The 21913-nt window shown below is 44.8% G+C and overlaps 1 protein-coding gene across 1 annotated transcript in view; it reads right to left on the reverse strand.

Annotated features, from left to right (window-relative positions):
* Window positions 1-3352: 3352 nt before the first annotated feature.
* The window catches only part of Tep1 (telomerase associated protein 1), a 54388-nt gene continuing 35827 nt past the window's right edge, over window positions 3353-21913 (reverse strand). Inside the window, exons 34-55 of the mRNA XM_090320193.1 lie at window positions 21318-21552; window positions 21014-21137; window positions 20004-20128; window positions 19790-19889; window positions 17528-17683; window positions 17212-17424; window positions 16093-16246; window positions 15781-15990; window positions 15066-15226; window positions 14740-14853; window positions 12816-12923; window positions 11897-12029; window positions 11739-11815; window positions 11505-11637; window positions 11227-11363; window positions 10958-11082; window positions 8543-8686; window positions 8296-8392; window positions 5158-5263; window positions 4841-5052; window positions 4610-4714; window positions 3353-3787 (exon numbers count right to left, since the gene is read on the reverse strand). Coding sequence (XP_090176319.1) covers window positions 3665-3787; window positions 4610-4714; window positions 4841-5052; window positions 5158-5263; window positions 8296-8392; window positions 8543-8686; window positions 10958-11082; window positions 11227-11363; window positions 11505-11637; window positions 11739-11815; window positions 11897-12029; window positions 12816-12923; window positions 14740-14853; window positions 15066-15226; window positions 15781-15990; window positions 16093-16246; window positions 17212-17424; window positions 17528-17683; window positions 19790-19889; window positions 20004-20128; window positions 21014-21137; window positions 21318-21552 — 3092 coding nt within the window. The 3' untranslated portion in view covers window positions 3353-3664. The remainder of the gene's footprint in view (window positions 3788-4609; window positions 4715-4840; window positions 5053-5157; window positions 5264-8295; window positions 8393-8542; window positions 8687-10957; window positions 11083-11226; window positions 11364-11504; window positions 11638-11738; window positions 11816-11896; window positions 12030-12815; window positions 12924-14739; window positions 14854-15065; window positions 15227-15780; window positions 15991-16092; window positions 16247-17211; window positions 17425-17527; window positions 17684-19789; window positions 19890-20003; window positions 20129-21013; window positions 21138-21317; window positions 21553-21913) is intronic.

The following is a 21913-nucleotide window of genomic DNA, read 5'->3' on the forward strand; positions in this document are numbered from 1 at the left end:
GACTCAACTCTTAGCTCCAATTTAAAAAACTGGAAATTAAGGCATGGCTCAAGTAATATAGTGCCATTTGCAAGTTGAGTAATGTAATAGGCCTGGAGTTATAGCCCCAGAATTGATAAATATATGATAACTATATATCTATCTATACATAGCAATCATGTATGAATATGAATATATATGAGTGATAAGGAATTGAAGTAAAAATATATAAGATACAAGCCTCAATTTTTATTGAATCTGTCAATAAGCTTCTCAAAGTTCTATAGTTTCTAAATGCTTACTCCTAACTTCTGTTTCACTGTATTTATTGACTAGCACTAATCTGTGAGCTAAACTTTAAATATCTTTGTCCTAGATTTCAGAAGCATGTTTATGGATGTTAAAATAGACATATAAAGCTGAACATGGTGACATGCTAATAATCCCAGCATTCAGGGGAATCAAAAAAGTTGAAGGCTAGCCTGGAGTGGCTCACACCTCTAACTCTTGCTACTCAGGAGGCTGAGATCACAGGATTGAAGTTCAAAGCAAGCCTTGGCAGAGAAATCTGTGAGACTTTTCTTCAATTAACTACCAAAAAGCTGGAAGTAGAGATATCCTTGAAAAACAACAACAACAAAAAAAAAACCCTCAAGGACTAAGGCCCAGGACTGAGTCCAAACCCCAAGCCTGACACTTAAAAAAGATGTAAGGGTAGTCTAGATTATTTAGTGAACCCTGTCTTACAAACAAAGTAAATGTATGTAAGGGATATGGCTCAGTGGTAGCTTACCGGGTATATATAAGTTGCTGGGTTTGATTCCTAGCATAACAACAACAACAACAACAAAAAAAGGTAGGCAAATTTGGTATATAAAGGAGAAGGCTTTGTGGATAGGGAGAAGCAATGTCCTATGATACCTCAGTCCCAGTGGCTCTTCACTGTGGAACTTATCCAAGCATTAGAAGAAACTGAAATTCATGTGGACTGATAACAGTTGAAAGACTGCTTAATATAAAACACAACTGAATTGCCCTTTCAATTTTTGGATACTTGGGGTGTTCCCCCTCATCTGTGGGAGATACTTTCCAAGAGCCCAAGTGGATGCCTGAAACCACACATGGTACCAAGCCCCAAATACATAAGCACACACCTATGGTATACTTTAGTTTACAATATAACTGTGAACAGCAAGAGACACAAAACTAGTAATAAAATAGAAAACGGTAACAATGGGGCTTGCCTAGCATGCATGAAGGCTCAGGTTTGATTCCTAGGTACCATATACACAGAAAAAGATGGAAGTGGTACTATGGCTCAAATGGTAGAGCCCTAGCCTAGAGAAAGCCCAAGGACAGTGCTCAGGCCCTGAGTCCAAGCCCCAGAACTAGGGGGAAAAAAACAGTAACAATATACTGTAATGAATTATGCAATTTTACTCTCTACCTCCTCCCCTACTACACTGTGCTCATGTTTCCTGTGATGATCTGAGATGACCCACTACCTGCATGGTGAGGGGAGGTGCGAGGAAGGGTCAGCATTAGGAGGGAATGTTAGGTAGTAGTTAGTAGTCTACTGTATGGGACTACTTGAACACAAGCATATGACCATGATAATTGATCTTATTTATTTGTAACACTGGGATCTGAACTCAGGGTCTCAAGCACTATTGATTTGCTCGTTCATGGCTGGAGCACTACCATCTGACTATCCCTCCAGCCCTGCTCTATGTGAGTTAACTAAAGATGATGTCTCATAGACTTCTGTCCAGCCTCCTAAGTAAGTAGGAGTGCAGAAATCAGCCATTGGAATCCAATGACAGCAGATCTTTTTTTCCCCCAGTCCTGGGACTTGAACTCAGGGCCTGGGCGTTGTCCTTTCGCTTTCTCAAGGCTAGTGCTCTACCACTTGAGTCTCAGTACCACTTTCTGCTTTTCCTTTCTTTCTTTCTTTTCTGTTCTTTTTCGTGTGTGTGTGTGTGTGTGTGTGTGTGTGATGGAGCTTGTACTGGGCCTGGGTGCTGTCCCTGAGCTCTTCAACTCAAGGCTACCACCCTACCCTTGAGCCAAGTTCCACTTCCCATTTTCTAGTGGTTAGTTGGAGATAAGAGTCTTAGGTCCTTTTGTGCCTGGTCTGGCTTTGAGCCTTGATCCTCAGATCCCAGCCTCCTGAGTAGCTAGGATTACAGGCATGAGCCACCGTGCCCGGCTTTCCCTTAGTTTTTATATTCAAGGTTGGCACTTGAGCCACAGCTCCACTCCTGACATTTTACTAATTAATTGTAGGTAAGTCTCATGGACTTTTCTAATCAGGCTAGCTTTGAACTTAAACCTTCAGATCTCAGCCTCCTGAGTAGCAGGATCACAGGTATGAGCCACCAGAGTCCAGCTCCAGCACTTTACACACAGGTGTGTGTGTGTGTGTGTGTCATCTGATTATCTTTAACCTCTGGCTGGGGAATGGCAAAGGGCACTGGATAAAGGGTGAAGTCCCTTAGGTGACTTTTCCATGTAAGACATAGAATAGGGGCAAAATGAGCACAAAAGGCAATACAATTAAATTTCCTAGATCCTTAAAGTTTATCTGTACCCACAATGCAGTGATATTTGTCAGAGAGAATCCTACCAGCCCAAAATGACATCCCAGTCATAGTTCTGACTTATCTTATACAAGCCATTGGCTCTGGAGGCACAGAAGATGTTTCTCTCGTCCTTAACTCCTAATGACAGGTCCTAAAGGAATTACTTGCATAGGCAAGGAATTCAGGAAAATAAAAAGATACCAGCACTTTTGCCTAAGAGGGCCAAAAGACCATGGCAAACACATAAGTAAGAGTGATCCACTTTTCAATGTTACCATCAATGAACAATTCACCTTTGTGAATGCGCCCACAAGTAACAATGATTATATGAACTATTGCTTGCAAATCACATGGAAAGCCAGCAGACAATTCTGCTTCCCTTGCCTTGGCCTGCTCACTGGAGCACGTAGTTCTCAGGGCTGGTTCTATGATGGGACCCAGGGTTTCCTGGTTCTTCTAGCCATTCTTTCCTCTCATTCTTTCCGGATCAAATAAGAGTCCTGTGTGCTCTTCAAACCAAGTCCTAGCCAACATGAGCCCTGTTCATTCTCCTTAAAGGAATGAGTTCAAGTGCCCAGGGCAGAAAAGACAAGAGAATTCTAAACGCTGGTTTCAAAGAGTATCTACCAAAGATGTGGCTCACTTCCTTGCAATTATAATAAAAATATAAAAAAATTAAAAATACATTAGAATATACTTCCTTCCTATTGATCCAAACCCATACAAAGACACAGGTGGGGCTTAACTTAACTTTTTTTTTTGGAGAGGGGGCATCAGTCATGGGGCTGGAACTCCAGGTCTGGGTGCTGTCCCTGAGCCTCTTTGTGCTCAAGGATAGCACTGTACCACTTTAGCTACAAGTATCACTTCTGGCATTTTCTGAGTAGCTTATTACTGGAGTTAAGAGTCACAAGGATTTTTCTGCCCAGGCTGGCTTTGAACTACAATCCTCAGTATCCTGAGAAGCTAGGATTACAGGTGTGAGCCACCAGTGCCCAACAAACTTTATTTTTATAATCTTTTTTTTTTAAATCAACACTGATGTCTCCAGGCTTTGCATTATCTAGTAGAACTGATATCATCTTTCTTTAAGGAGTGTACTTTCACTCCCAGGACAAAAAGTACACATTGCCTTGCGTGTCTCCAACTGCAAGTTGCAGGATAGAGTTGGGGCCCAGCCAAGGTTCTAGACAGCTCACTGCTCCTTCACATCGGAACAGGCCCACCTAAAGGAGGAACAGAAACAAAGGTAAGGGCTATGGGTCTGGGTTGTTCTTCCTTCCTTACTAACTGGATTTTTTTTTTTTTTGGTCATGGGCCTTGAACTAGGCCTAGCCGCTGTCCCTGAGTTCTTCAGATCAAGGCTAGCCCCCTACCCTTGAGCCAAGCCTCACTTCCCTTTTTCTGCAGATTAAATGGAGATAAGAGTCTCAGGTCCTTTTGTGCCTGGGCTAGCTTTGAACCTTGATCCTCAGATATCAGCCTCCTGAATAGCTAGCATTACAAGCGTGAGCCCCAGCCTAACTGGATTTTCTCTCACAGTCATGCCTTTTATTTAGAAACAAATAAATCAAAGGGGATTGAAGACATTTTTCATCTAATTGAAAAGAGAAGTTTGTTCTTCTGCCTTTCCTTACCATAAATTTCTTTTTCCCCCTTCCTTCCTTCCTTCGTCTTTCTTTCCTTCCTTCTCTTTTCTTTCCTCCCCCTCTGTGTATATGTATACACCCAGTAAGGGGGCTAAAACTAGGGCCTGAGTGTTGTCCTTTAGCTTTTTCTCTCAAGGCTGGTATTCTGCCACTTCCAAATTTTTTATTTCCAAATTGGAGCTAGAGTCTCACAGACTTTTCTTGCCTAAGCTGGCTTTAAACCTTGATCCTCAGATCTCAGCTTCCTGAGTAGTTGACAGACATGAACTACCAGCACCTGGCTCTGCTTGCTTTCTTGTAACATCCCTGTATCACTCTATTGCATCCATGTGCGTGTATGAACACTAACACACACACACACACACACACACACACACACACACACACACAGTTACTTACCAGTTGCATGCTGGGTCTCTCCCACAGCTTAACATCTCTGTCCTTTGAAGCTGTCACCAGCAACTCAGGCAGCACATGGAGGGCAGTGACAGCACCTGAGTGGATCTCAAGGAGAAAGGGAACAGCAGAATGGTGAGTTCTTAGGGGATCTCTTGCTTAAGGAAGCATCAAAGGCTGCTGTTCCCGACTTTGAGCTTCCTTCTACCTTAGTGACCCTTTTCTCAAACTCACCTTTCTACGCTGACATGTTTTTAAGTGGGGCGGTTCTGACCAGAAGTCCATGCGAGTGACCAGCTCTGAGCACAGTGAGGAATCCAACCCTTGCAAAAGGGTTTTAGGTGTTTTCCTCTGCCAGATGTTCCCTGTGGGCCATTCTCCTTCTGGGGTACATGTAGCCAGGCGCCAGAGCATTCCATCAGAACCCGCACACAGAAATGAAGACTCTGCGATTGTAATGGCTGGATCAGAGCTGGGTCTCAGGCCCTGAAGGCTCTACCGGCCTCCTCAGGCCATTTCTGAACTTCTCAGTTCTTTCCATTCCCACTCACCAGATTCAGGTTTGGCTTGAGTTATTTGAGTTCTGGAGCTAGTAAAATTCTCTAAAGTCATCTTGAAGTCCAGGCTCTTTTCATACTCTCCTGATTCTTTTTGCTTCTGTAAAACAATAGGTAACTCTGTTCAGTCTGTTCATAATATGCAATGTACCAACAGTCTCTGGGAACTGGCTTCTCAGAAGGCTGAGAACTGAGGATTATGGCTCAAAGCCAGCTTAGACAGAAAAGTCCACTGTGAAGCTGTGGCCAAATGGTAAGTGCAAGCTGTAAGTAAAAAACTAAGGAAGTGCAAGAAGCCCTGAGTTCAAGTCCCAATACCAGCAAGTAATAGAGTATGCTCTTTGATGGACAGGAATTTTATTTTATTTACTTATTTTTGTCATGGGACTTGAACTCTGGGCCTGGGCGCTATCCCTGAGCTCTTCAACTCAAGGCTAGTGCTCTACCACTTGAGCCCCAGCACCACTTCTGGTTTTCTGGGGGTTAATTGGAGATAAGAGTTTCATCGACTTTGGGGCCTGAGCTGGCTTTGAACTGGGATCTTGAGATCTAAGCCTCCTGAATAGCTAGGATTACAGGAGTTAGCCACCAGAACCCTGCCAGCCAGGACTTTAAAAAAACTATAATGCAAATATAATACAGTACATTAAATGGACATCTGAAGGAACTTTCACAGTCACCCCAGATCAAGATGTAAGACCATTTCTGTCTCCCTAAAAGCTGCTCCCATGGCTCTTCCTGGGCAAAAGCAGACAACCTCCAGAGCTAGCAATATTCTAGTTCTGTTACAACAATTTTTTTGGCATTCAGTTTAAGAAAATCATACTTTGGGTTAGGAGAGTGGCATACATAGTAGAGCATCTACCTAGCAAGTGTAGAGCTCTTAATTCAAAGCCCAGTACTGAAGAAGGAGGAAGAGGAATAGAAAGAGAAAAAAAAAAAAAGCCAGGCACTGGTGGCTCACACTTGTAGTCGTAGCTACTCAGCAGGCTGAATTCTGAGGATCGTAGTTCAAAGCCAGCCCAGGCACGAAGTGAAAGTGTGAGACTCTTATCTTCAGTTAACCACCAGAAAACCAGAAGTGGCTCTGTGGCTCAAGTGGTGGAGCTCTAGCCTTGAGCTGAGGAGCTCAAGGCAACACCAAGGCCCAGAGTTCAAGCCCCACAACTGACCAAATTTAAAAAAAAAACAAGGAGGAAAGGAAGAAGGGAGGAAGAAAGGGAGGAAATAAGGGAAGAGAAAGGAGAAATAAAGAGAAAAGAAGAAAGGAGGGAAGGAGGGAAAGAAGAAAGGAAGTAAAGAAGGAAGGGAGAGAGGGAAGAAATTATTCATTCATTCGTTCATTTATTCATTTATTTATTTAGTCAGTTCTGGGGCTTGAACTCAAGGCCTGAGTACTGTCCTTAAGGTTCTTTTGCTCAAGGCTAGTTCTCTACCACTTGAGCCACAGGGCCACTTCTGGCTTTTTCTGTTTATGTGATACTGAGGAATCCAATCTAGGGCTTTGTGCATGCATGCTATACCACTAAACCACATTCCCAACCCCCATCTTTTATTTAAGTGAGATAGACATACACTTTAGACACCATGTATCTGGTTTCTTTTGCCCAGAATAACACCAATGACATATGTCTGTATTGCTCTGTGTCACATTTTTTTTCTATACCATGTAGCATTCCATGGTATAGGGCAAATTATTTATCCTTTCCCATTTACAGACATTTAGGCTGTTTGGATAGTGATCAATAAGGTAGTACAGACATACTGGGCTAATTTTTGGAGAACACGAGCATGAATATCTTAAGTACATATTTAGGAATGATATATCTGGGTCATAACTAGGCTTTGTGCAACTTTAATAGTAGCAGGTCATAAATCTGCTAAAGGTTAACAAGCTTTTCAGGAACAAGGGGCTTCCAGTAAGTTTTATCTACAGTGAATGTCTTGCTTCAGTACATCCAAATCAGCAAGAGAACACCTGTGTTATCTAACTGCTAAGCCAAAGGACAGACCAAGGGTCAGTCATTGTCTTCAGGAAATCACATTGGTGAGACAAGAAAGACACACACAACAATACACAGCCATGAAAACTCCTAAGACTATTTCCATAAGACCATCAGGCCAAGGGGTAGGATGGTAGCCTTGAGCTGAAGAGCTCAGGGACAGTGCCCAGGCTGAGGTCAAGCCCTATGACCCACATACAAAATAAATGAATAAATAAGAAAGACCATCTTCTCCTTTTCCTTTTTTGTGTGTGCTGGAGCTTAAACTCAGGGCCAGGGTTTTTTGTTTCTTTGTTTCTAGGCCTTGAACTCAGGGATTTCTCAAGGCTAGAGCTCTACCACTTGAGCCACAGCACAACTTCTGGCTTACTCTGCGTATGTGGTACTAAGGAATAGAATCTAGGTTTTCATGCATGCTAGGCAAGCACTCTACTACTAGGCCTAACTCCCACCCCCAGGGCCAGTGTTCTTTCCCCTCATTCTTTCCACTTTTATTTTTAAAGTACATTTCCACTTTTTTCCACTCAAGACTAGCACTCTACCAATTGAGCCATACCGCTACTTCTGGACTTTTGCTGATTAACTAGAGATAAGAATTGCATGGACTTTCCTGCCTGGGTTAGTTTCCAACCTTGATCCTGACTCTCAGTCTCCCAAGTAGCTAGAAATACAGATTTGAGGCACTAGTAACTTTTTTTGTACCTGCTGATTGGCATTGGAAATCCAACATTCAATGTTGTAGAATTTGTTCAGGCTGAGGGCCATGGCATTTTGAGCCAGCTGCTTTCCTTGTCCCTTACCTTCCATACTGGGCCCCGACATTTTTTGTTTGTTTGTTTTGGTCATAGGACTTAACTCTGGGCCTGGGCATTGTCTCTGAGCTCTTCATCTCAAGGCTAGTGCTCTATCCCTTGAGCCACAGCATCACTTCTGGTTTTCTGGTGGATGGAGATAAGAGTCTCATGGACTTTGTGCCTAGGCTGGCTTTGAACTGTGATCCTCAGATCTCAGCCTCCTGAGTAGCTAGGATTACAGATGTGAGCCACTGTGCCTGGTGATGGGCCCTGACATTTAACAACACTGGTCCTCGACCAATGTTTGTTTTAACATATAACCAAACAGGACTTACCAGTACGTAGAGATATCCATTGTCCTCTGGCTGCGTGCAAAACACACCATACTCCTTGTCGGTATGCCATACCATAGGATGGTTTGAATAGCGTGTCCTGTTTTATAACAAAGTAAGAAGCTAAGCTAAAGACCACCTTTCCTTAAGACTCCAGTGTTTTATTTTAAGTGAGGCTAAAATTCAGGGCAACCACCAAGCTACTTCTCTCCTTCCTGTAGCTCAGGAGGAAAAGCATGATGGATCTTACCACACCACAGATGGAACATCACCAGGCTTCATTTGTAGTAACTGCAAGTCTGCTTTGACCAAGATGAGGGACTGACCGTCAGGAGCCAGGCCCAGACCCAGCACGATCCCCAAGTCCTCCTGTAGAATTTGGTTCAGGTGAAGCCTGCAGCTCAAAACACGTATGCAGTCAGAAAAACAGGTTTACTTTAATTAACCTCCCTCAGACTCTTCATTTCCTTATGTGTTCCTCAAAGCAAAGTGACTGTGTGACTACAAAAACAAGTGGATTATGTGCCTCCTCTTTTGTTCATGTGGGTTTTTTTTTTAAAGTACTAGGGATCAAAGCCCAGGCCTTCTGAATATAAACCAATGCTCTGCCACTGAGCTACTTTCCAGCTCCTTCATTTTTCTTCTATCAGCATTCTTATATATATATATTTTTTTGCCAGTCTTGGGCTCAAGCTCAGGGCCTGGGGACTGTCTTTGGATTTTTCTCAAGGATAGAACTCTACCACTTGAGCCTCAGCCCCACTTCTGGCTTTTTCTAAGTATGTGGTACCAAGGAATCGAACCCGGGCCTCCGTGCATGCCAGGCAAGCACTCTACCACTAGGCCAAACTCCCGGCCCTCTATCAGCATTCTTTATCCTCTTCATCATCATTATCAGTTCCAAACTTGGTCAGACTAGTAACCTCCAACATTCCTTTTTTTTTTTTTTCCTATACAGGGGCTTGAATTTGAGGGGGTCTCCTGCTCCCACTTGGCTTTTTCATTTAAGACTGGTACTTTATCATTTTTTTTTTTGCCAGTCCTGGGCTTGAGCTCAGGGCCTGAGCACTGTCCTTGGACTTTCTCAAGGCTAGAGCTCTACCACTTGAGCCTCAGCACCACTTCCGGCTTTTTTCTATGTATGTGGTACCAAGGAATCGAACCCGGGTCTTCATGCATGCTAGGCAAGCACTTTAACCACTAGGCCAAACTCCCAGCCCTACTTTATCATTTTTTGAGGGGGGTGGTCATGGGGCTTGAACTCTGGGCCTGGGCACTGTCCCTGAGCTCTTCAGCTCAAGGCTACCACCCTACCCCTGAGCCATAGCCCCACTTCCCATTTTTCTAGTGATTAACTGGAGATAAGAGTCTCGTGTTCTTTAGTGCCTGGGCTAGCTTTGAACCTTGATCCTCAGATCTCAGCCTCCTGAGTAGCTAGAATTACTGGCATGAGCCACCTCACCTCACCCAGCTCACTTCCAGCTTTTTGGTGGTTTACTAGAGATAAGAATCCCTGGTTGGGTATGTAGGTTAGTGATAAGAGTGCTTGCCTTGAGTAAAAAAAAAACAATTCAGAGTCAGTGCCCAGGCCCTGAGTTCAAGCCCCAGAACTAGGCGGTGGGGGAGGGGGAGAAAAGAAAAGAAGAATCTCATGGATTTTGCTGCCTGAACTGGTTTCAAAGTAAAAACATTCTTATCTTTTGGTTATACTTTGTCTCAAACTCATAAGTAAGCCCCTTGATTCTACCTTAAACACACCTCTAAACCTCTTATCTTCATTGCCCAAGGAAGGCCTATAGTAAGGTATCCCTAAGCTTCAGCTCCAGCCCTAGATCTAACACATTTCCTTGCCTTTCATATCTCCCTACAAGTGTGAATCCTCTACATTGCTGGTATAATTATCTTCTAAAGTTCAGGTCTTGAAGTCTGGGAGTTTCTTAGTAGTAGAGTGTGTGTTTAGCATGTATAAGATCCTGGATTTGATCACAGCACCAAAAAAAAAAAAACCTAAACATTTGTAATCCTCGAGCTACTGGTTGGCTGTCTGAGGCAGGAGGAACTCACAGTGAACCTGGGCAATATATCAAGATTCAATCTCAAAGAAATTAGGAGCAAAAAGTCATTTGTATCTAGTTCATATTACCTGCCCTTGGGCTTTGTATCAAGCAGGCATTTGAGAATTAATCATTTAAATTGATATGGCCAGAAGCAGCAAACAAGTACCTGTCAATAATTAAGATCCTTTTGACCTAGTTCCAAAGAAATGGTGATTTGTATAAAACCCAGTTCCAGACTAACAGATGATTTTCTTAGGAGAGTGATGTTAAAATGAAAATGTAAGCCTAGCACTGGTGGCTCACAACTGTAACCCTATCTACTCAGGAAGCTGAGATCTAAGGATCCTGGTTCGAAGCCAGCTCAGGCAGGAAAGTCCATGAGACGCTTTATCTTCAATTAACCAACAGAAAACCAGAAGTGGCACTGTAAATTAAAATGGTAGAGTGCTATCCCTGAATGAACACTCAGGGACAGTGCTCAGGCTCTGAGTTCAAGCCCCATCACACACACACACACACACACACACACACACACACACACACACACACACACACACACAAGAGACTACCATTCCTATCACATTCATCCAGCTACTCGCTTGCTTCACCTGATATTTCTGGAGGTTGAACCTTTCAGCCATTCCACTTTCCACTCACTGATCTTTTCATCAGCACTCAGAACATAGAAGGTATGTGCGGAGAACCAGATCACAGTACTCACTCGGCCTGGAACCTGATGATGTAACAAATTCAATTCATTACTTCTGAGGCATCAGGATCAACCTTTCCCCTTCCAGACACATTTGCAACCAAGGTTCCATTAAGCACTTAGGGCAGAATTCACATACACACATGAACTGCAGTTTTCCTCATTTACCTGTGCTGTGGCCAACACCTTGGCATTTTGCCACAGAGTTAGTTCTCCAGCTTCATTTCCAGATACTGCCACAGAGCCATCTGGTGCCCAGGTCATAGCAGTGATGGCTGCAGAACACCTAGGGGTATAGGTGTCATCTAGAGAAGATAGGAAGTGATTCAGTAAGGGGTCATGCTACTGGCTGGCATTTAAGAGAAGAAATGAGGTCATTTTTTACCTTTATCTGAGTAGCACACCTTGTGTGTGTGTCTAACTCTCTGTCTCCATTTCTCACTCACCCATTTCTTTGGGTATCTGCCAGAGCCGTACAGAAGCATCCTCTGAGGCGGTCAGCAGGAGACCTGAAGTCTCCGAAGCAGCAGCAGCACAGATTGGACCACTGTGTCCCCTGAGGGTGTGTGTTCGACACACCTAGGAAGAAGGAACGCTGATGGCCCCAGGGGATTGACACAGTAGAAAGTTGTCCATCTGACTTTTCTACCTCCTACTCTCCATTCTTACAGGGAACTCACCAAGAGTGGATGCCACAAACGTGTAGACCCATCTAGTCCAACAGTCACCACAAGGAGCTCCGATCCAGACTGCCCAGCTATGACAAGGAGAAAAAAAGAGACTCAGGGGAGAGGGGAGGAGGTGTCAGGGGTTTTAGGAAAAGTTGCTATTTCTCTACCTGGGCATGGCTCCAGGACAGCGTCACAGTGACTGATGGGCTCTGAGTGAGCAGGGATGCTGGTCAATTCCACACCCTGCTGGTTCCACACTTTTAAGGTTCCATCCCGGGCCACAGATACTATGTGCTCTTCCTGTACCAGAGTGCAGGATCAACACAAGGACATATTGAACACCACTCCCCTTATTCCCCAAGAGGGCCCCACAGAGGTATGGGCTGACTTGGCAGTGGCAGGATGCATAGTTGTAGACACTGAAAGGAGGGAGATCTCTTATAGTTGCTGCTGTAGCCCTGAGAAGGCTTGAGATAGGCCTGCTTTGGGCAGTGATGTGAAGGAAAGATATTGATGTAAGTGAAATCCAAGGATTTATTCATGAGTTGGAGATACAGGAAAAGAATGAAAGCACCAAGCACAGGAAGCCTGTAATCCTAGCTATTCAGGAAGCTGAGATCTGAGGATCACAGTTCAAAGCTAGCCCGGGCAAAAAAAAAAAAAAAGTCAATGAAACTCGTATCTCCAATTAACCACCAGAAAACTGGAAGAGGCTCTGTGCCTCAAAGTGGTAGAGCTCAGGGACTAGGCCCAGACTTCAAGTCCCATCACCAATTAAAAAAAAAGAAAAAAAGAGTGAAAGATTCCTAGTTTGAGGAAGTAGTAGGGGAATGTGAAGAGTCAGATGGCTCCAGATTGCAATCCTACCGTCAAGTTAAGACACGAAGAAGCTGAGAACCCAAGTCCTCTCTCCATTTCCTCTTCATATCTGTCCTCCTCCCGCCACCCCCAGCCTCAATGCTTCATGTGAACTACTCCTTTCACCTTTGGGGTTAAACACTCAATGCACCTACTCTTCCAAAACCCTTTTGGTTCTCGGAGAAACACCCCCACCCCCCACCCCAGTGAAGCTTTTTGCCATCTCACCACAGCCACCACGGTGCTCACGGCACTCTGATGACCCAGGAACTGACCAAGTTGCTGTCCTGACTCTGGGTCCCAGAGCCCCACAGAACCATCACTGGAGCAGGAGACCTGTTAGAAGGTAGAGCAACTGTATTATCAGCAGTCCCCTAGCATTTGTTTGTTCATTATATACAGCGGAAGGCAGTAGGCCTTGTGAGTGAGAGCATGGACACTTAGGAGTTCAAATCTTAGCTGCAAATCTTAACCCTTTGTTGCTTTGTGATCTGGAGCAGGTTCCTCTCTCTGAGCTTGGGTTTCTCAACAATCCAAAGATAGTGACAATCTGATTGGTTGTGGTAGGGTTGGGCATGGCCAGATAGAGCAGACAGGTGGCCTGGTACACAGGGAACATTAACTGTCACTGTTGTCCTGCTTGTTCACAGTGTTGGCCAACGAGTGCAGAAAAGGCAGGAAATCTGTCATGTCCAGGATGCTGACTGACAAGAAGGCTCCCCTTGTTCCTTCTAGAAGACTGTGACAAATCTCCTCAATGATATTCCCTCCTTTCTCATCTCTTGTTGAGAAAAATAGGACTCTATGGACTCTATATTGGGGAAACGACACTCCATTGACCTGGGAGTATAATTCAAAGTTTTGTTTTTTTTTTTTTGCCTGACGTCCAAAGGAATAACAGCAAGATATTTAATCCTTAGGGCCAGAAACCTTAAACCCTGGAGAGACAGTGTTGTGGTGGCTTTTTTTTTCCCATACATAGATGCAATGTATTTTAATATTGTTATTGTCCACCATTCTCTCCCTCTCCCTTTATTCCCTTATGCCCCCATATTGGTTTTGCTGTTGTTTGGTGCCAGTTCAGGGCATTCCTTGGCTCTTTTGTTCATGGATGGTATTCTATCACTTGTACCACACTTGGATTTTTGCTGGTTAATATGGGATAAAAATCTCTCACATTCATATGTCCACGCTGGCTATAAATCGTGATCTTCAGATCTCAGCCTCTTGAGTGACTCAGATTATGCGCATGAGCCACCAGCACCTGGCTCGGTACTGGCTTTAGAATCTGGGCTTTCTTAGAATGTTTACTGGCTCAGTCAGCACCACCACTGACAGGACCTTGGAAATGTTTCTTATTCTAACTTCAATTTTATTGTCTGTGAACTACAGGCAAGAGTAGTATCTACTTCCAAGAGTTATTGTTTGGTGGCCAGATGGTCACATTTGGCAGAAAATACTCAGTAAATGTTAGCTATTATTATTACTGCTAGTATTTTAGATATTTTGAGACAGTATCTTACTAGGTAGCTCAGGCTGGCCTCAAATTCATGATCCTTTTGTCTCAACCTCTTGAGTACTAGTATTACAAGGATATACCTCTCCTTCTCCTTCTCCTTCTCCTTCTCCTTCTTCTTCTTCTTCTTCATTTATGCCAGTCCTTAGGCTTGAACTCAGGGCCTAGGCACTGCCCTTGAGTTTTCTTTCTCCCTACCCCCAAAGCTATAGCAGCTCTACTGCTCTACCACTTGAGCCACAGCATCATTTCTGGCTTTTTCTGTGTGTGTGGAACTGAGGAATTGAACCCAGGGCTTCACACATGTTAGGCAAGCACTCTACTACTAGGCCATAAAGTGTGAAATAAAAAGTGTTGTCCTCTTCCAAGAATCCTCAAGGCTCTGTACTATACCATTTCTCTGTTTGTTTTTTTTTTTCTTTTTGGCCAGTCCTAAGCCTTGAACTATGGGACTGAGCACTGTCCTTGGGCTTTTTTTTCTCAAGGCTAGAGCTCTACCACTTGAGTCACAGCACCATTTCTGGCTTCTTTTTCTATGTATGTGGTACCAAGGAATCAAACCCAGGTCTTTATGTATGCTACGCAAGCACTGTACCATTAGGCCAAACTCCTAGCCTACACCATCTCTTTACTCACCAGCAGATGGTCTTTGGTCCAGGCACAGCCAGTGACCCAGTCACGGTGACAGGCAGGGAAGGAGCGAATCAGAACAGGGGCTTGGGGTGTCCTCACATCCCAACAGAGGAAAGTCTGGAGAGGATCCAAGGACACGGAATAGTCAGGACCATCAAAAGGAGACTAGACAACAGCTATTTGGGGGAAGATGTTTTCATAATAGAGGGAGCACAGGAAAGGCAGGTGGACAGATCTGCAGGAGAGTTGGCAGAGAAATGATAAAAGAATGGGCCATTAAAAGAATCTAGGAAGCAAGGGGCTCTGGGTAGGATCCTCCCACAGCTCACCTGATCTCTGCCCCCAGTAACCAGTCTGGCTCCATCCGGACTGAAGCTACAGCAGTTCACAGGACCCGTGTGCCCCCAGAGCTCAGTGCCACCGGGAAAGTCATCTGCCTTGTGTGGCTGTGTCAACAACTGACTTGGCCACAGCCGCACAGCAAAATCCTCTGAATTGGAAATAGAAGAAGGTGGCTGGGCGCTGGTGGCTCACATCTGTAATCCCAGCTACTCAGGAGGCTGAGATCTGAAGATCACAGTTCAAAGCCAGTCTGGGCAGAAAAGTCCCCATGAGACTCTAATCTCCAATAAACTATTCAAAAAGCTGGAAGTGATATTGTGGCTCAAGTGGTAGAGGGCCAGCCTTGAGCACAAGGAGGCACAGGGACAATGTCCTGGCCCTGAGTTCAAGCCCCAGTACTGGCACTAACAAAAAAAGAAAGGAAAAGAAGAAAGAAAAGGAAACCTAATTACCCAGCAAAGTCTGCTACTAGCCAAAAACTCATAGGATTAATGGGACTTTAGAGGTCCCAGAATGAGAGCTAAGGAACAAGAATAATTACAGGATATATTCAAAAGCATTAAAAAAAAACCTTGCATGTGTGTATATTTTCTTACACCTCTGTACGTATTTGCACACATATATTGTATATAGACTACAAGGAGGTATATTAGCATAGTAAAAAGGAATGAGTAAGTAACCCCGCCCAGTGCTTAGAAGTACCTGAGGCTGAAGCCAAAAGCTCCTGGGAGGTGGCCAGGGCCAGCACCGGTTTCTGGTGTGTGGACAGGAGCCAAAGGGACTGCAGTGAGCTGTCCTTGAGCACCCAGCCCTGTAAGGACCCATCTTCTGCACCACTCACCAACACCTGGGGGCTGAGCCAGGCCAGTGCACTCACTGCCACCTCAAGTGCTTGACACCGAACCTGAGAACCTGGAAAGTAGAGAGGAACACAATAAGATATTTGTAAGCGAGGTAGGCTAAAGGTTCCCTCTTTCCAAAGGTGCAAAAATCTATCCACTCCTGCTTTGGTACCTGAAGAGATTCTGAAGATCTTAATGCCATCTGCTCGGTATCCAACAGCCACTTGATTACCAGCTGGGCTGAGAGCCACAGAGAGGGCAGGAGAAAGAGGAAGAGAGCCCAGATGCCCTCGGCGCTGACCCAGAGATCCTGACCACACCTGAACCTGGGGCCAAGGAAAGGGTTTAAAGAAAGCCTATCCCCCACACTTGATCCTCTCTCCTACCTCACTCCAAGCTACCATCACCCAACTAAAGTCTCCTTCCAAAGACTCTCCGTGAAAGCCGCAGATGCAGATGCCTATATCTCTCCTCAGAGATCTTGCATCTAAGCTCCTCCAGTCTTTTCAACAAAGGCTTTCACTCCACCTCAAATATTCTCAGGTGTTCTATTCCCTCCTCAAAAAATACAGTTGCCTGAACCTCATGCCTGCAATCCTAGCTGCTCAGGAGGCTGAGATCTGAGGACTGCAGTTTGAAGACAGCCTGACAAGAAAGTCTGTGAGATTCTTATCTCCATTGAATCAGTAAAAAGCCAGAAGTAGGGCCTGAAATGTGGCCTAGTGGTAGAGTGCTTGTCTAGCATGCATGAAGCCCTGGGTTTGATTCCTCAGTACCACAAACACAGAAAAAGCTGGAGATGGCACTGTGGCTCAATTGGTAAAGTGCTATAGCTTTGAGCAAAGAGTGTCCAAGGACAGTGCCCAGTCCCTGAGTTCATGCCCCAGGACTGGCAAGAAAGTAAAAGAAAAAAAAAAGCCAGAAGAGATGTTGCTCACGTGGCAGAGTACCACAAAACAAAACAGAAGCTGGGCAAGGTGGCTCACGCCTGTAATCCTATCTACTTAGGAGGCTGAGATCTGAGGACCTTAGTTCAAAGCCAGCCCAAACACAAAGTCCGTGAAACTCTTAATCTCTAGTTAACCACCAGAAAACCGGAAGTGGAGCTGTGGCTCAAGGGGTAGGGTGGTAGCCTTGAGCTGAAGAGCTCAGGGTCAGCACCCAGGCCCAGGGTTCAAGCCCCATGACCCACAAACAAATAAACAAACAACCCTAAGGGATAGTGCCCAGCCATGAGTCCAATCCCATATATATATACACACACACACGGCACCACACTCTGAAACCTTACCTTTCCATCTTCTCCTGCCGTCAGCAACTGGCATCGAGTATTTAGGAAAAGAGAAGCAGCAACAAAGCCACAGTGGGCAGGGATGGTGGCCAGTTTCGCCCCCTCTTGCCAAGCCCACAGCTCTACTGTCCCATCCAGCCGGCCTATAACCACAACCTGCCCAGAAGCATTGAAGACTAAAGTACGGACAGAGGCTCCTGGGGCCCCCAGTTCCTATGCCGGGAAAGAGAAATGGAATGACATCATAGAATGTAGATATCTGTTATTCTTCAGCATCTACCCCATCCTCTCCAAAAGCTATACAGGATCTCCTTACCTTGATGACTTCAAGTCCATCCACTCGGAAGAAGCTGATGCTGCCAGCCCAGCTACCTGTGGCTATGAGCTGTCCCTCTGGGTGAAAAGCAATACAGTTCAGGGATTTGGGACATGTGTGCTGGAATGCCAACTGCCCACGGATTGTGTCCCACAGCTGGAAGAGAGAGATCAAGGCCCTTAACACAGATTCCAAAGTATCTGAGACAGATTCAGGGTCACGTTGCTAGTTACTCGAGTGTGTGTGTGTGTGTGTGTGTGTGTGTGCTCCCACATGCGTGTGCCAATACTAGGGCTTGAACTCAGGGTCTGGGCTTTGATCTTTAGCTTTTTGAACGAAGTCTACCCCTTTAATCACAGCTCCACTTCTGGCTTTTTGTTGACTAGTTAGACATAAGAGTCACAAACTTTCATGCCCAGGCTGGCTTCCAACTGTGACCCCAGAGATCTTAGCCTCTTGAGTAGCTAGGATTACAGGTGTGTGGGTCACCATCACAGAGCAGTTACTTTGATCATTACCCGTGATCAACTATCTAACATAAACAACTTAATGGGAGCCCAGGACAAGTGATTCAGGCCTGTAATCCTAGCTACCGAGAAGAGGAGGATTGCAGTTCAATAGCCAACTCAGGCAGGAAAGTCCAGGAGATTCTTATCTCCAATAAACTACTTCCAAAAAGCCAGAGTAGAGCTGTGGCTCAGATGGCATAGAGCATAAAAGAAGCTAAGTTAAAAGCTGAGTTAAAATCCCAGGACCACCTCCCTCCCTCTCCCCCAAAAAAGCGAGGGGGAAGGGGAGGAAGTCCTCATTTTAGTTCACAGTTTCACAAGTTCCAGTCTACCATAGCTAGAAGGATATGGCAGAGCAGAGCAGCTCACATCATGATAGCCAGGAAGCAGAGCAGAGCCAGAAGGGGCTGGGGCAAGACACAGTCCGCAAGGCTATGACCCAAGGACCTATTTCATCTAGCTAGGCCCTGCCTCCTGCTAACAATTTCATAATGTTAGGAATCCACTAAAGGATTAAACAACTCCTTAGGTCAGAAACCACTGTATCTGGTAATCTCAAGAAATAACCTCTCAAGAAGTTAAAATAGTAGAAAAGCATATGAGAAAATGCTCATCATCCATGGTCATAAAGGAAATGCAAATAAAAACAACCCTAAGATACCACCTTACCCCAATAAGAATGGCCAAGATTTTGAACTCAGACAATGACAGAATCTAGCAGGGTTGTGAAGAAAAAGGAACCCTACTGCACTGCTGGTGGGATTGTAAGTTCAGCCACTCTGGAAAGCAGTGTGGAGGTTTCTTAAAGAATTGAAAATAGACCTTCCGTACGATCCCACCTTACCACTTCTGGGCATCTATCCTGAACATCATAACCCAAGATATGATAAGGACACCTGCTCAGCAATGTTCATCTCTGCACTATTCATAATAGCCAGGAGATAGAAACAATCCGGATGCCCTACTGCAGATGAATGGATACAGAAAATGTGGTATATATACACAATGGAATTCTACATAGCCAAAAGACAAGATAAAATAATGGCATTTTCAGGGAAGTGGATTAATCTAGAGCGAATCATGTTGAGTGAGACAAGTCAAGACCAAAGGAACAAAAGGCACATGGTATGCGGCTATTAGATCCAAACAGTACAAGAGCGAGGACTAAATATTTACGTACCCAATACTATGGACATGGTATTGGAAATATAAACACAACTACATAGACATAAAAATCTATGACTCTACAGACATGTTTTATTACATAGAAAAATATGTATCTATGACATACAAACCCTCAGCCTAATTTTAATTATGTTCTAAAAATCTAAGTGCCAGTGACTGTATACAGAGATTCCCTTCTTAAATACTTGTTTGTTAATTACATCATTTGAAATACGATGTAAAAATCAATGTTAATAAATTATTTAATAAAAAATCTTCCTGCTTGGCTGGAAGTTCCTCATCAAAGGATTACAAGATATCCTTAATAAAAATGGAATTTTATAAAAAAAAAAAAAGAAAGAACCTCTCAAACAGACACAGACACATGGATACACGTAGAGATGTCCTGTACTAATCTCGTAAGTGTGTCCCACTTCCAGCAAGTTGATGCTCAAGATTAACTATCATATCTGCTTCATCAGGTAAGCTTTCCCCAATCCAGGCAGTCAGCAGCTCTGCAGCTCTGGTGTGGCAGTCTGCAATCTGCCACACCAGGCAGACTCACATCTTTGGGGCACTTGGTCATTACCTTTACACAGCCTTCCAGGCACACAGTAGCCAGCAGTCGTCTATCTGGGCTCAGGCAACAGCCAGTGATCTGATACTGATGGGCCTTGGTCTGCAACACCCTAACCCAGAAAGACAAAGTCAAAGCCCCAGGACTACCTTTCCACAGCTCCCTCCTCACTCCTTTTCCTAGGAGTTTTGTTGTTTAGGGAAAGGCTTTCACTCAGGATCCTTACCGACAGCCATGCTGCAGGTCCCAGAGCTCCAGGAGCCCATCAAAGGCAGTTAGGAAAAGGGCATTGTCCGAAAGGAATGTACAAGAGGAGATTCCATCACAGCCAGTCACCACAGACTTCTCCTCCTGTGAAGCCAATGGGAAGTGTAGCTCAGACACCCTCTCTACCCTTAGGTCCAACCATACACGAGATTATGGTAAGGAAGAGCCCTACATTTCTGACCCAAAAGGGTCCAGCACTTCATGAATGAAGATTCATGATCCAAACAGGGCCCCCTCTCTTTTTTTTTTTCTTTTTTTGCTAGTCCTAGGGATTGAACTCAGCTAGGCACTGTCCCTGAGCCTCTTCATGCTCAAGGCTAGAGCTCTACCACTTGAGCCAAAGCACCACTTCTGGCTTTTTCTATGTACGTGATACCAAAGCATCGAACCCAGGTCTCCGTGCATGCTTGGCAGGCACTCTACCACTAGGCCAAACCCCTGGCCCATCTTCTTATCTTTTTTACTGAGGCTTCATACTTAACCTGGAAGGCTTGTGTTCATCCTAGGTTAGCAATACAACTCACACAGGTGGGTTTTTGCTGTTGCTGTTTTCTGGTACTGGGGCTTGAACTTAAGACCTCACATTCTTCCTTGACTTTCTTGCTCAAGGCTGGCACTCCACAACTTGAGACACAGCTCCACTTCCAGTTTTTTGCTAGCTAATTGGAGCTAAATGTATCTTAGATTTGTCTGCCAGGGCAGGCTAACATTGATCCTTAGATCTCAGCCTTTGAATAGCTAGGATTACAAGTGTGAGCCATTCAGCTCCTGACAACGTGCTCAGGCCTCTTCCTTACAATGCTTACTGTAGAAGTAACTATAGAATGCTTACTGTAGAAACTGCATAGTAAATATTTGATTTTTTTTGACAAAGCTTTTTGATCTGATGTGGGGGAGGGGTTAAGTTCTTATGTTTGGCTTGCCTACTCAGGGTTTATGGTCTCCTGCCTTCAGCCTCCAGTACCATACCTGCCAGGTTCTCAAGTCCAACAAGTAAACTGTCCCATTGGCAGTGCCCACAGCTGCTCTTTGTCCATTGGGAGAGAAGGCCACAGCAGTAGGGGATGAAGAAATTGCCAGTGTCATTCTAGAGCTAAAGAAAAGGTCAAAATAAAAGACAAATCTAGCACATGAGAAGAAAGCAACAGGAATCTCCAGCAGTCATTGAAACCCTTTCTCCATGAGGACTCTGGTCTGCCATCTTTCCTAGCTTCAGAAAGGACAGTGTGAATTCTCTGGCAGGCTTTCTTGGGCCTGTGGTGATGAATCTTACCTTTGCGGATCCCCCATGGTTTGGGGCTTATTAAGCCACTGGAGTGTGCACTGGCAAGGCCACCGCTGAGATAGCTGGGAAGCCTGGACGCAAAGAGGTGACTCCTCAGGCTGGTTGGCTGCCTGCTGGCGCAGAAGCAGGGGATACTGGCTGAGAATTGGAGCCTGTTGCCTCAGGAAGGTGCGGAACACAGCAACATCAGCGAGACTTTGGTCCTCTTCAGGAACTGAAGAAGCTGAAGCAAGGAGAGGCAGTAAGTGTTACTAGGGTACCCATCTGGAACCCACTAACCCTAGTACCAAATAAAATAATACAGTGTGTCTAAACAGTCAGTGTCGTCAAAGTTACTGGCTCACACCTTATAATCCTAGCTATTCAAGAGGCTGAGATTTGAGGTTCATGATTTAAAGCCTGATCAAGCAAGAAAAAATCTTTCTGTGTGTGTGCGTGCGTGTGTGTGTGTGTGTGTGTGTGTGTGTGTGTGTGTGTGTGTGTGTGTGTGTGTGGTTTATTTTAGATAAGAGACTCATGGATTTCCCACTAGGGTTGGCTTTGCACTGTAACCCTTGGGTCTCTGTCTCCAGAGGAGCTAGGAT

The sequence above is a fragment of the Megascapheus bottae genome, chromosome 2, assembly GCF_031878675.1.
Source record: "Megascapheus bottae isolate mThoBot1 chromosome 2, mThoBot2.hap1, whole genome shotgun sequence".
NCBI lineage: Eukaryota > Metazoa > Chordata > Mammalia > Rodentia > Geomyidae > Megascapheus > Megascapheus bottae.